This window comes from Sylvia atricapilla, chromosome 5 (genome assembly GCF_009819655.1).
Source record: "Sylvia atricapilla isolate bSylAtr1 chromosome 5, bSylAtr1.pri, whole genome shotgun sequence".
Classification (NCBI taxonomy): domain Eukaryota; kingdom Metazoa; phylum Chordata; class Aves; order Passeriformes; family Sylviidae; genus Sylvia; species Sylvia atricapilla.
The window spans coordinates 69,347,082-69,359,600 of NC_089144.1; the positions used below are offsets into that span (position 1 = coordinate 69,347,082).

General features: G+C 45.0%; 1 protein-coding gene across 3 annotated transcripts; it reads left to right on the forward strand.

Annotated features, from left to right (window-relative positions):
- The first annotated feature begins 2,098 nt into the window (after window positions 1–2,098).
- PICK1 (protein interacting with PRKCA 1) lies at window positions 2,099–12,354 on the forward strand. Of its 3 annotated transcripts, none has more exons than XM_066320008.1 (13): window positions 2,099–2,119; window positions 2,877–2,968; window positions 3,534–3,645; window positions 4,125–4,253; window positions 4,377–4,443; window positions 5,717–5,806; window positions 6,231–6,284; window positions 6,385–6,447; window positions 6,793–6,926; window positions 7,660–7,752; window positions 8,628–8,678; window positions 10,722–10,866; window positions 11,123–12,354. In XM_066320008.1, exons 2-13 carry the CDS (start codon window positions 2,928–2,930, stop codon window positions 11,362–11,364), a joined length of 1,221 nt encoding a protein of 406 aa, XP_066176105.1. In that variant the 5' UTR covers window positions 2,099–2,119; window positions 2,877–2,927; the 3' UTR covers window positions 11,365–12,354. The 3 variants fall into 3 exon arrangements, with proteins under 3 accessions (XP_066176105.1, XP_066176106.1, XP_066176104.1); XM_066320009.1 differs by lacking the exon at window positions 2,099–2,119 and adding an exon at window positions 2,218–2,250; XM_066320007.1 differs by lacking the exon at window positions 2,099–2,119 and adding an exon at window positions 2,266–2,479.
- Window positions 12,355–12,519: the final 165 nt, after the last annotated feature.

The following is a 12,519-nucleotide window of genomic DNA, read 5'->3' on the forward strand; positions in this document are numbered from 1 at the left end:
CCTTGTCAGTGTCAGCAGGTCTAGTTTTTCACCTCGGGCGAGTTCTGCTTATTGTATTTTTTTTGAGTGGCAGGAGATACCAGCAAAGGAAACATTCACTGCTTGTTCATCTCCCTTGCTGATCTAGTAGCAGAAGTGGACAGCGGGAGAAAAGAGGTCCTTGCAACTTCTTTTAACCAGTCTGATACCCAGCCAATGCCCAAGGCTCTGAGCAATCCCCTTGGGAGCAAGCAAATGACTCACGTTATGCAGGTGCTCTCCTTTGTGTGTGAAAAGCCTATTCTCCCCCTTTGCATTAAAACAGGAGAAATATCCACCTTGGCAAACCCTGAATCCAACCCGTCTCCTGCAGCAGCAGTTCCGGGCAGTGACCACACAGTAGCGCTCCACCCTTAGAAATGGAGTCCGTGGCCCCGACCCTGCAAAGCCCACGGGCGACAGCTGCACGGAGCAGTCCTGCGGGGCGTGGGACGGACAGCGGGCTCGAGTTCTGGCTGGGTGACATTTGCCTGACCAGCTCTCTGTATGAGCTGTCAGCTTTGGAGAGGCTTCTGCGGGTAACCTCTTTGAACTCTCTCTTAGAACTGCAGCATCGTAGAATCTGTCTACGAATTTAGAGCAGCTAAATTGTCACTGTCTCTAGGGATGCATATTCCACCACCTCTCTGGGCTGATGCAACAGTGCTTACCCACCCTCATAGTAATTTTTATTCCTTTTGTTGCACTGTAATTCCATGCTGCAACTTGCAACCCCTTTCTCTTGTCTTTAGCTGTGCAAAAACCCTCAGAAGAGTCTGGCTCCGTCTTCTCTATCACCTGCAGCCACAGTCAAGTGCTGCAGCCACAGTCAAGTGCCCAGCAAGCTCTTCGTGCAGAGATGAGGGTCTGGCTTGTCAATTCTGGAGCTGCCCTGATGTAAAACTCCTGTCAGTGCCCAGGGTCAGGATGTCAGTCTCTTTTCTTCAGAGAGCTCCCCCCTGAAAGACTGCATTTCTCATTCAGCTGTCCCTCATAAATAAATCACATCTTAGACCCAGGACTTCAAAATAATTATTAGCAACACACTCTTGCTCTTGTAATCCAGCATTGTGGGTGGATTCAGTGTTTTGATGTATGCAGAAAAGATTTTCTAGTATTTCTACGGGGCTGCATACCACAAACACTAACCACCCTTTCAGGCAGCAAGAGAGGTCATTGCCATGGCCTTATTCCTAGTCACAGAGGAGTTTTCAGTTCAAAGAGTACAGTGTTAGGGTTTGTGGGTTTTGGGGGGTTTTGTTGTTGTTTTGTTTTGGGTTTTTTGTTGTTGTTGTTGTGGTTTGGTTTTTTGGGGGGTTGTTTGTTTGTTTGTTTTTATCTGCATTAGTTAGTCGGGTTGGGCAGCCTGGTAGCTGCTCAGAATCCAGGAGCAGCTGGAAAAGATGATACATAACGGAACAAGGCGACCATATTTCTCTGGGAAATCAAAGCATTCTCCCAGCGGTGGTGCTGATGGAGGCAGGAAAACCACCTGAACACCAGTGCAGTGGTTACTGTCCCCACACACATCGCAGAGAAGAACGCGTGGAAGCCTGGTGATCACGGCAGTGCAGTGGTTCTGCACACAGCTGTGCTCACTGGCGTCCACATCCACTGGCACCCAATGCTTCTCGGGTCACTGCTGGCCTGCCAGCAGTAGGGGTGATTGTGCCAACCAATTTCACAGAATCGCTGAATCACTTAGGTTGGAGAAGCCTTCTGCGATCATGGAACACCACCATGTCAACCAGACCACGGCACTGAGTGCCACGTCCAGTCTTTCCTCATACACCTCCAGGGACGGTGACTTCACCAGCTCCCCGGGCAGCCCATTCCGAAGGCCAAATCACCGCGACGAAACTCCTCCTAATGTCCCACCTAAATCTCCCCTGGTGCAGCTTGTGACTGTGTCCTCTTGTCCTCCTTTCAGGGGTTGTAGAGTGACCGCGTCCCCCCCGAGCCTTCTCCTCTCCCGCCCGGCCGAGCCCCGCTCCCTCAGTCCCCATGGCAACGCGGCGGGCGCGCGGGGGGCGGGGCTCGGGCGGGCACTTCCGGCGGTGACGTGGCGGAAGGGGGCTGACGGCGCCAGCGGCCGCTTCCGGTGAGCCTGGGGGCCCCTCAGGGCCGCCCCCCCGCGGCTGCCCCCGGGACGGGCCCTCGCTGCATATCCCCGTCCCCGGCCGGGCACTGCCCGCAGCCCCTGACCGGCCCCGCCTCGGGGGCTGCGGCACGGTGAGCTGTCGGTGAAGCCCTGGCCCCTCAGGGTCGGCTGCGGTGGAGGCGACCGCCTTCACGGCGTCGCCGTGCCGTGGGTGCTGCCGAAGGCTGGGCGGAACCCCAACGCGCCAGCTAATTACTTCCCGAAATTAGATGGGAACGGGGTTTGTGCATGGGGAAATAATGAGGCTTTCGGTGGAAAGCTTGAACACGGCCTGCCGAGACAAGTGGTGAACGTCAAAAGGTGACGTGACTTGCTGTGAAGTCAAGAACATGGAGACGTGAAATGGATGTCGGGGATAAAACTGAGTGTTTTAAAGGCAGACGTAGTGCACGCCGAGCGTGGGAAGAAGCAGCTTCGGGAAGGGACCACGTTTTGTTCTGTGCTTTGGAAATGCTGCACGTGTGTCTGTCTTTCGTTTGGAACATGCAGCGTTCTAGCTCGAGGACTTTGTCCTGTCTTATGCAGAGCAGAGAACCAGGGACACTTGACTCATTTTTCATCTTTTGATATAAGAGCAGAGACCACAATGTGGCATTCCAAAAAGGAAAAAAAGAGATTGGTAAAGGTGACAAGTTGGTTCTCTGTTTTTCTATGGCGATCCTTAATTTATTTGGTTTATTCTGTTCTTTCTTCCCAGGGAGTTTGGAATAAGCAGGTTCAGACAAACAGACTCCACTGAACCAAAACAATGTTTGCAGATTTGGACTATGATATTGAGGAAGATAAGCTGTGAGTATTTCACTTGTCTTTTCCTGGTGTTTCTTAAAATAGAAGTAGGTTTTGCAGCCAAGATCTAATGAGAGTTGATAAATTTACCTGTGCCTGACACTGTGTGCTGAACATCAGATTTCCTGTTCAGTGCTGATTTCTTTCTCCCTGCGGAGACTGGGGATGAGGCATTGCTGTGCTGGTGAGCAAAGGAGAATGTTTGTGTTGCTCTGCACGTGCCCTGCATTTAACATAGAGCACTTGATTTGCATCACATCTATGTTGTGCAAGTTGTCGTCTCCAACACTAAGTGCTGGTGAAACCCTAAAGTGTGATAGTGTTTCTTCAGTGCCTAGCGATGGATGAGGGTCTCTTCCACCTCTAATCCTTGCATGGAATCCCAAGAAAAAGATAGCACAGAGAGTGTCCCTGCTGGCCCATGCTGATAGACTCTGTGGCAGAGGTGAAGGAATGATTTCAGATGTGCAGTGCCCATGATGTTTTCCATTTGTACTGACGCAGATACCAGAGTTGTTTCATGTGCAGGCAGCTCTGCCTACGTTCAGTTATTCCTTTCTCTTTGCAGGGGCATCCCCACTGTACCTGGGACAGTGACCCTGAAGAAGGACTCTCAGAACCTGATTGGGATCAGCATTGGAGGAGGAGCACAATACTGTCCCTGTCTCTACATTGTCCAGGTGGGCACCTGGGGAGGAAAAATAGGCCATCTTTTTAAAACAGTGTTGGCCTGAGAGATGGAGAGTGTGGAGAGAGAGCAAACTCTATGCTGTTTGTTTTTCTCAAAGTGGGAGATGATATCTCACTTTCTGATTAAAAGATTTCCTTACTCTAGTACCTAGTAGTTGTGGAAGAATTAAATTAAGACTTCTGGAATTACCCTTCTCCTTGGAGTGCATGTTAGAATTCACAGGGGAACAGTGTGACACTCCCAACATAAGGAAGTCCTATGCTCAACGTGGCACATCCTAGGGGCAAGAACTTCCCGAGGGAACAAGATGATCAGCCCACCACTTGGTTTGGAAAAGGGGAAAACTGCAGCTTCACCACGGACAAAGTAAAAGTGAATTAAATAGGAGGGATGCAGCTGATTGGTTTGTGATCTTTAGCTCTGCATTGACCTTCTTCCTGATTGCAGATTCTCTGTGCTCTGTCTTAGGTGTTTGATAATACTCCAGCAGCCTTGGATGGCACCGTAGCAGCTGGGGATGAAATCACAGGAGTCAATGGGAAATCTGTCAAAGGGAAGACCAAAGTGGAGGTGGCCAAGATGATACAGATGGTAAAGGTGAGAGGTAGGAGGAGGCCACTGGAGCTTCTGGGTCATAGTTGGCAGCTTATTGTCCTTGGGTAAAGGGAGCCACTGCTGCCTGCTTCCAACACAGCAGTTTGGGGTTTTCTCTTTCTGCAGGGAGAAGTTACAATACACTACAACAAGCTCCAGGCTGACCCAAAGCAGGGCAAGTCTTTGGATATTGGTAAGACTGGTTTCTTTCTCCCTAGAGTGTTAAAATGATGCAGAAGGATGAAAGATTGGTCCCAACTCAAACCAAAGTAAAATTCTGTTTTCTTTCTTGCTCTTAACCCAGTTGTTTTCAAATTGATACTGTCAAAGAGAGTTACAGGTTTAAAGAAGAATCCTTCCCTGACTTTTTGAAATAGGCTTGAAAGTTAAATAAATACTTAACTGTTGTTGTGGGAGGCTTGTTTTTCTGTGTTGTGTTTAGCATGGATCTTGAATCTCAACTGCATAATAATTGAATTAATTTAATACATGTGAGTTATGCTGACCTGTTTTTAGATGTACACAGAAATGTGTCAGTTGAAAGGCATTGGTGGTGATTTCTAAGCTTGGAGAACACTGATGAAATATCTGTCTGCCCTGAGTTTTGTACAAGTATAAATTTTATGGGAGACAGGAGAGCCTTTACTGCTGAAACAAAGTGTCTGGTTTCTAACTCAGCCCACACAGCTGTCTTCTTTATATGGTCTGACTTTCTCACTTTCAGCAAAATGTATTCATTCTCTGCTCTCATTTCTTTTCCTGGCAATTATGGTGCTAATAAATTGACAGGAGATATGGAAAGTTGTAATAATTAGATGGATTTCTGGGAAAACAGAAGTATGATGAGAATATGGTATTTCCCAGAACACTGTGGCATCAGCTGAGTTCTTGGGATCTGCAGGCAAGTCTGCCTGTGAATAAAGGTGACTGAGTCATCTGGTTCCAAGGAGGGCATAGATGTCTCTAGTAAATTGCAGGGTATGACCACCAAAGACACAAATTCCATCAAGAGGTGGTAAAAGGTTTTAACTAGGAATCAAAACATAAAAGTAAGGAAAGAGACAACACTGAGCATTAAGTCCTGTCTTTCAGCCTCATCTCCCGACTTCAACTGAAGTAATACAGCAGATGACATAAGCAAAGTTTAGTTCCAAGTAGGAATATAAGTGCTTCGCTTATAGCAAAGTGATTGGCTGGGACAGTCTTCCAAAATAATTGCTGGAGCATCAAAATAATTGATAGAGGTGTTTCAGATGTGAGAGCAGAGCAGATAGGCAAGTTAGAATATGTGTTATGCATGGACCAGAGTGCCCTGTTTCTACAGTATTCTTTCTTCTTGCTGCCTCAATACTGAGTTAAATGCACTTTATCCAGTGCCTGGAAAACCAGTGAAACGTGCTGGTGAGCTTTTCATGCCCATGGAAGCGACCCTGATGGTGGTTTGTAACTTTGTTTTGGCCCTTTAGTATTGAAGAAGGTAAAGCACCGACTGGTAGAGAACATGAGCTCAGGGACAGCAGATGCCCTGGGGTTAAGCCGAGCCATACTTTGCAATGGTAAGTGTTGTCCAGGAGGACATTTTCTGAATGGAACGCCCACTCTCCTGTGTTTGCCTGCTTTTTATTGTTGCTTGCATGGTCCACATTCTTTTCTTCTGCCTGGCCTTGCTGTTGTGATTGTCTCTGCCGTTCCTGAGTGATATATAGCCTGTCCTTGTGGCCACTTAAATGTTATCTCAGGTCAGATTAATTTAAGGCAGGGACCAACTTAGTGAATGCCTATAGGTCATGACCCCACAGTATAAAATAAGTTTGCAATCATTTTAAAAGCTTCTCATGTTGTATCACAGGAGAGGCATTAAGGGGTGAGAGAAATTTGAACCAAATATATGAAACCGGTATTTTTCCACCCAATCACATCTTAACCTTGTCCTGAATATGACTATTGTAATTCTGTATTCTGATTCTTGCTTTTATTTAGATGGACTTGTGAAGAGATTAGAGGAGCTGGAGAGGACTGCAGAGTTATACAAAGGTAAACTTGGTATTTGTTCAGAGACCAGATGGGAGAGAACGATGCATTCATTGTGTTTCAGTGAAGTGACTTACATCTTTTTTTCTGGCTTCCATCACAGGCTTGACAGAGCACACCAAGAGTCTTCTCAGGGCTTTCTTTGAGCTATCTCAGACACACAGAGGTAAAGAATCTTGAGCAAAGGGAACACCAACCTTTGACCTTTGGTTTCAGGAGTTTTTTCAGTACTGAGATGTGCGACTCCCTCACTCAAAACAAAAGTAAGGGTCACAGAAATGAAGTGGGAAGGGCTGCCCTCCTGCATTACTGGTCATGGTACTAACACAGGCCCTGTCCTTCACATGAGACCCTGGAGAAATGCCCTGCCAAACTCTGGTCTTTAGGGAATATGTAGGATCATTCCCCAGCTAATTGTAAGATTATGGGAGGGAGTTCTAATACTGGAGATAAGATTTTTCTCAGGGTTCACTTCTTCATTCATCTGCCTGTATTTATTCTGCTCTTGCAGCATTTGGAGATGTTTTCTCAGTCATTGGTGTACGGGAACCGCAACCAGCTGCCAGTGAAGCCTTTGTGAAATTTGCTGATGCCCATCGCAACATTGAGAAGTTTGGGATCCACCTTCTGAAGACAATTAAGCCAGTAAAGAATTTAACCAAAGGAGTAAAGGGTTTGGAGAAGAGGGGAATCTAGAAAGGCAGAAGCCTGTCTTTAAAGGTGTGGTCATAAAAGTTCGTTCATTGTGGGAAGAAGGATCCTTGTCTGCTTTTCTTCAGGGAATTCTTTTCATAATGAAAACACCTGAGAGGTAACATAATGAATATATCAACCTTTCCCTATGACTTCTGCATATGGGTATATTTCTCTCCTTTTCTTTTGGGGATGAGGGAGTAGTCTGACCAGTGTCGTATCTGATATTGGTACCCATAACTGTGTCACTAAAAGAGTTCAGATAAACAAGCCAGGAAAAATGTAAGAATTTCAGTCAATATATTTGAGTGAGAGTCTCCAAGGGATCTGTGCACTTAGTTCAGCAAAGAGAGAATTTAAGTGCTGATTTGGGCACCAGTTTCAGTGCTGTGTTGGATGGACGATGCTAGGTTGTGAAATTTTGAATCAGGGAGAGCTGTTTCCAGGACCAGCTGAAAATAAAACAAGTCAAAAGCAGATTAATCCGGGCTAGAAGTCAGGCGAGCATTTCTAGCACTGGAATCACTTGCCAGTGATAGTAATGGAGGCTCTAACCATTCTGAAGAAGAGTTCAAAGAAGAGTTAACTCGAGGCAGCCTCATGACCTGTGCTGGGTAGAAGGTTGCATTTGAATTGTACTCATGCTTTTTAGTCTTAATTCAGCAGCAGGATGTTTCCCTTGCAGATGCTCACTGATTTGAATACCTATCTGAATAAAGCCATTCCTGATACAAGACTGACTATCAAAAAATACCTGGATGTCAAGTTTGAATATTTGGTGAGCTGCTTGTTTGGTTCTTTTTTCTAAGTACTGATTGAAATTAAGTTTCATAGAATCATTCTTAAAAGTCACATCTAGCCTATATGATCACATATCCATCCTTCTGTAATCCATGAGAGAATGCCCTGTTTTTTCCAGTTCTATGTTTACTGCCAGATTACTCACATTCAGACACCTGCTTTTAACCTAACACTTCGCACTAGTAAGAAAGATGTTACAGTACCCATATGCCTTATTTTCTGCATGATCAAAATTATTTCCTGATTTATTTCTGAGGAATTCCTCTGCAACTTAAGCTCCTGAACTCCTTTCAAGAGCTCCCCAGTCCATATTTTTCAGGTAATTTTGGACAGTCTTTCTTTAGCCAAAGTAAACAACTGTCAAGTCGTATTTCCTTTAATTTAGACTTTGCCTTTTTTTTTTTTTTTTTTTTTTTTTTTTTTTTTTTTTTTTTTTTTCCTTCATTCCACTCAGTCCTTGTCTTCTACCCAGAAGCAGTAAGGTTGCTCAGTGCACCTGTTCTGTAAATGTAGGAATCTATTTATTTTTACCCTTGAGAGAAGAACTTGGAGCTGCAGCCCTAAGGCAATGGAATATGGCAGAATCTCTTCCTACATCAATCCTTCCTGCAATTAATCTTTTTCTTTCCCTCTTTATTTATTCCTGTCTCATACTTTTCTTGTACTGTCTTTACTCAAAGAGTAGATGAACACAGAATTTTTCCCACTGTGCTTTCTTCAGAGTCTGTGCACTGAAGGAAGGCTTGGGACAGTGCAGCCACATGGGTATGGGCGATGATGTCATTTCTAATTTTTAATAGTTCCTTCTTGTTTTGCTTTTTTAAATTTTTTTCAATCTTTAATTCTGCGAAGTCTTACTGCCTGAAAGTCAAAGAGATGGATGATGAAGAGTACAGCTGCATTGTGAGTATCAGTACAACTGCAAAAGTACTCTTGTGCCTGTCATCACCCAAACTAGTGAATGCATCCTAAGGAATTGCAAACATTTGTTCTTAATGTATTAGAAATAGGGGATCCTTAAATGCTACCTGGGAAGCACTGCAGCTTGTTTACTCAGTGGTTGCCTTTCTCAATGTTTTAAGTACTGTTAGGTTATGTAAGGAGAATTAAGGTGTTACCTTCACAGATTCCATTTGTGTGTCGTGTACAGCTTATCATTAATTCTGGACTTGTTTCAGAGAAATGGAAATTTAGCTTCTCTGCAGCAAAATGCATGTGAAACTGCATTTATAAATGAAGGAAATTGATTAAATGATCTCTCTTAGCAATAGAGGGTTTATAGTTTAGAGTTTTGGGACTTAAATCCTTAACAGCTCAATTTAAAAAAAGCTAAAGGTGTCCCATGAATTCCAGTTTCCCTGCATGAAAGTAACATCTTTTTTTTATCCTAGGTATCAGTCTCAGAGCAGACATTTGATTTTCTAGAATGTCTAGTTCCCAAGTGCCAGGAAGGAATCGAACTCCTAACACAATCTTTCATTACATGTTTGCTTCTAAATGGGAAGGAAGGAGATTCCCAGTCTTGCCCAGCAGAGCAACACTTTTGGGTTTTGGCACGTGCAGTGTGTGTTAGTGAGCTGTAGTCTGTCATACGGATTTTTCTGTATGTTGTGTTTACAGGTGCAAGGGAGGGATGCTTCACTGCTGACAGACCCAACCCCTTTCCAAGCTGTTTTGCAGGACAATGTATAGGTCCCTCCCTGATGGTTTCCAGCATTGTGTCTGGATGGTTGTAGATACCAGAGGGTTCCCTGTGTACATACAGGGGAATGTAATTCATTATTAAAATCCATACAGGACAAACCTTACAGAGGAGGGCAGAATTTTTGTGTGCTTGATATAAACTTGTTCTTAATGCCTGTCTTACTAGTTGTCTTGGTTTAGATAGACAGGTATTTGCCAGGGAAGATAGCAGTCTCCCTTGCAATGTAAGCCCCTCCCCCCCTTTTCCAAATTACTATAAATTTGCAATTAAAAGGTTGTCGTGTAAAGATTTTGGGAATAGGCATAGCAGTTCTTTACTAAGGATATATAAAAATACAAATAGTAGTACAGAAGAATAAGCAAGCAAATAAACAAACAAGAAATCCTGGAAAACTCTGACAGAGTCAGAAATACAACCTGACGCCCTATTGGTCAGGGTGTTGGAAGCTGTCCAAAGTAAGCCCTCCTGGAGTGGCAGACGTGGTTCTGTTGGAGTAGAGATATCTCACCATTACTGGATCTTTTTTTTATGAGACTTAAGTCTGGTTTTCCTCCAGGAATCCAGTGGAAAACTAAAAAACTGCCAGACTAGTGACACTTGTGGCTCCTTTTATCTAAGTAAAAATAGTTTAGCTCTTCCTCCCTGAGTAGAACATCTTTAAATAGTATGATGTAATGTGTCATGTCATTGGTGAGCTTTCATGGTTCATTAACAGAAGATATTTCCATGGGGGTAGTGGAAGAATGAACAGAGATAAGGAATACCGCTCCATCTGAGCAGAGATAACACTGCTCCACCTGGTTTTTAACAACTGGCTTGTTACAGTTACTCCCTTCCTTCTGGAGTTACAACAAATAAAAATCTCCCCAACCGCGTTTCAATAAACAAAATAGAATTAACATTTGGGTTTTTTTAGTTACAAAACTCAAAACACTAGTCTAGGTAAGAAGCCATGCCACCTCTCCCTGCTGGGCAGAAAGGTCCCTGTGCTTTTGTATTTGCTTAGTAGTGATGCTTTTCTTTACCACAGTTGGTGTGTGTTTGGCCTTCAAAGTAGCGCAACTGACTGCCAGTTTTTGACATGGCTCACTGTTCCTCATGGTTCCTGCTTCCTAACAGCAGTTCCCATGTGCCTGAGAGGTCTGTAATTACCCCAGGTCACTGCGAGTCCACGTTGGTAGGCAGATTGTTTGTACAAGCACTGTTGTGGAGTCTCTAAAATGGCACCATGTTTTTGGCAGGCTCTGGGTGAGCCTCTCTACCGGGTCAGCACTGGGAACTATGAGTACCGCCTCATCCTGCGCTGCCGTCAGGAGGCTCGCACGCGTTTCGCCAAGATGAGGAAGGATGTGCTAGAGAAAATAGAGCTTCTGGACCAGAAACATGGTGAGTGTCACTACTGAGTTCAGCAGACATGGCTTTGGCCTTTGTGTTCCTCTTTTGTCTCAGCTCAGAAGATGGCAGTTCTTTGCTGAAGAGCTCCTTTGTGGCTGTACCCGAGACATCAGCCCTGAGGGGTTGAAAAGGGATTAATGTGTAGGAAATGGTATCTAACACTGGTAACGGAGCCTTGATCACAGCCTTCACACTGTTTGGGAAGGGAATTTTCACACATTTTCCCCCCAACATGTCTCCACTACAGTGCAGGACATCGTGTTCCAGCTCCAGCGTTTTGTCTCCACAATGTCCAAGTACTATGACGACTGCTACGCTGTGCTCCGGGACGCAGACGTCTTTCCCATTGAGGTGGATCTTGCCCGCACCACTCTCAGCTATGGGCAGAAGGACACATACATAGATGGGGCGGAAGAAGAAGGAGAAAGTGAGAGAGAGGGTAGCGGGAGGGAGGATGCAAATGGAGAGAAGCTCATTGATGATGCCTGAGTGTGTCAGCGTGGCCAGAGGGAGGACTTTGCAGATTTATGAGAACATGTATTTCATGTGGCCATTCATCTTCTGTGATTTCTCTGTATGTCCAGCCTGGGATTCATCCTCTGCTTTGGGTTGGGTAGCTGGTTGGATTGGGACCAACCTCTGCTTTCCTCTCTCTATTCCTTTGTTTGTTTGCCTGGATATTCTTTTTGCCCCTGGAGACTTCTGCTACCCAACGTGGGTACTGCTGTGTGGGGAGGAAAAGCTGCCCTGTGCCTCTGTGCAGGCAAGACTCTGCTGAGCACATGGGGAGTGCTGCTCCCTTCTGGCACATGGAAGCTAGTTTAGGGTTTGGAGGTGATTACAAATGGTGAGAACAGCCCCCTTCCATCCTCCTCTTGTGCCATGGAGAAGTGCTAGCATCACTGCTAGCTGTCTACTAGAAAGGAGACACAAAGCCTTGTGGAGGGAGGAAGACATGCTTCGGGATTTTTTTTAATGTAAAGACTGATCGTGTGCTCTCCTCTCTGCACAACTTATTTCATGCTGCCTCTGGGCCAGGCAGCAGCAGTAGCTATCTTCCCATTCCCTTGCACAAGGGAAGGAGGAAAAGGAAAGCTGAGGTAAGTGAGACTGCTTCTTTCCTCCTTCCTTTTCTCCTCCCTCCATCCCTGTGGGCCAGTCCCAGATGCAGATGGCACTTTCTCTGTTAGTGGGCAGCACAACTGCCAGGAGTGGTGTGCAGCTTGGGGCAGGGGTTTTGACTTCTCTGTCATTACATTCTAGTGGTCATGGGAGATGTTATTTAAGGGCATTAATTTATGGTCAAGTTTTGGTTTTTTTTTTTGATTTGTGTTTTTCTTTGATGGTTTTTGGACAATCTTCTTCATCTCTGTGGGTACCTGGAAAAAAAAGCCATCCATGGTCAAGCTGCTCTGCAGAATTTAAAACAGACTGATTGTAGTGACTATTGTCTGTAATAAAGAAATATGTGACCTTTCATTTCATGTCCTTCATGCCTTTCCTATAAGAGATTTGTTTGCTTACCTTCCATTGGTTTTAATCTTAAATTATAATGTTGGAAAGATGGGTGTCATGTGCTGGCCATTTTTTTCTTCTGATAGTGATGCATAATCGCAATACCGAGCTGTGATGGTCAGTGCAGCG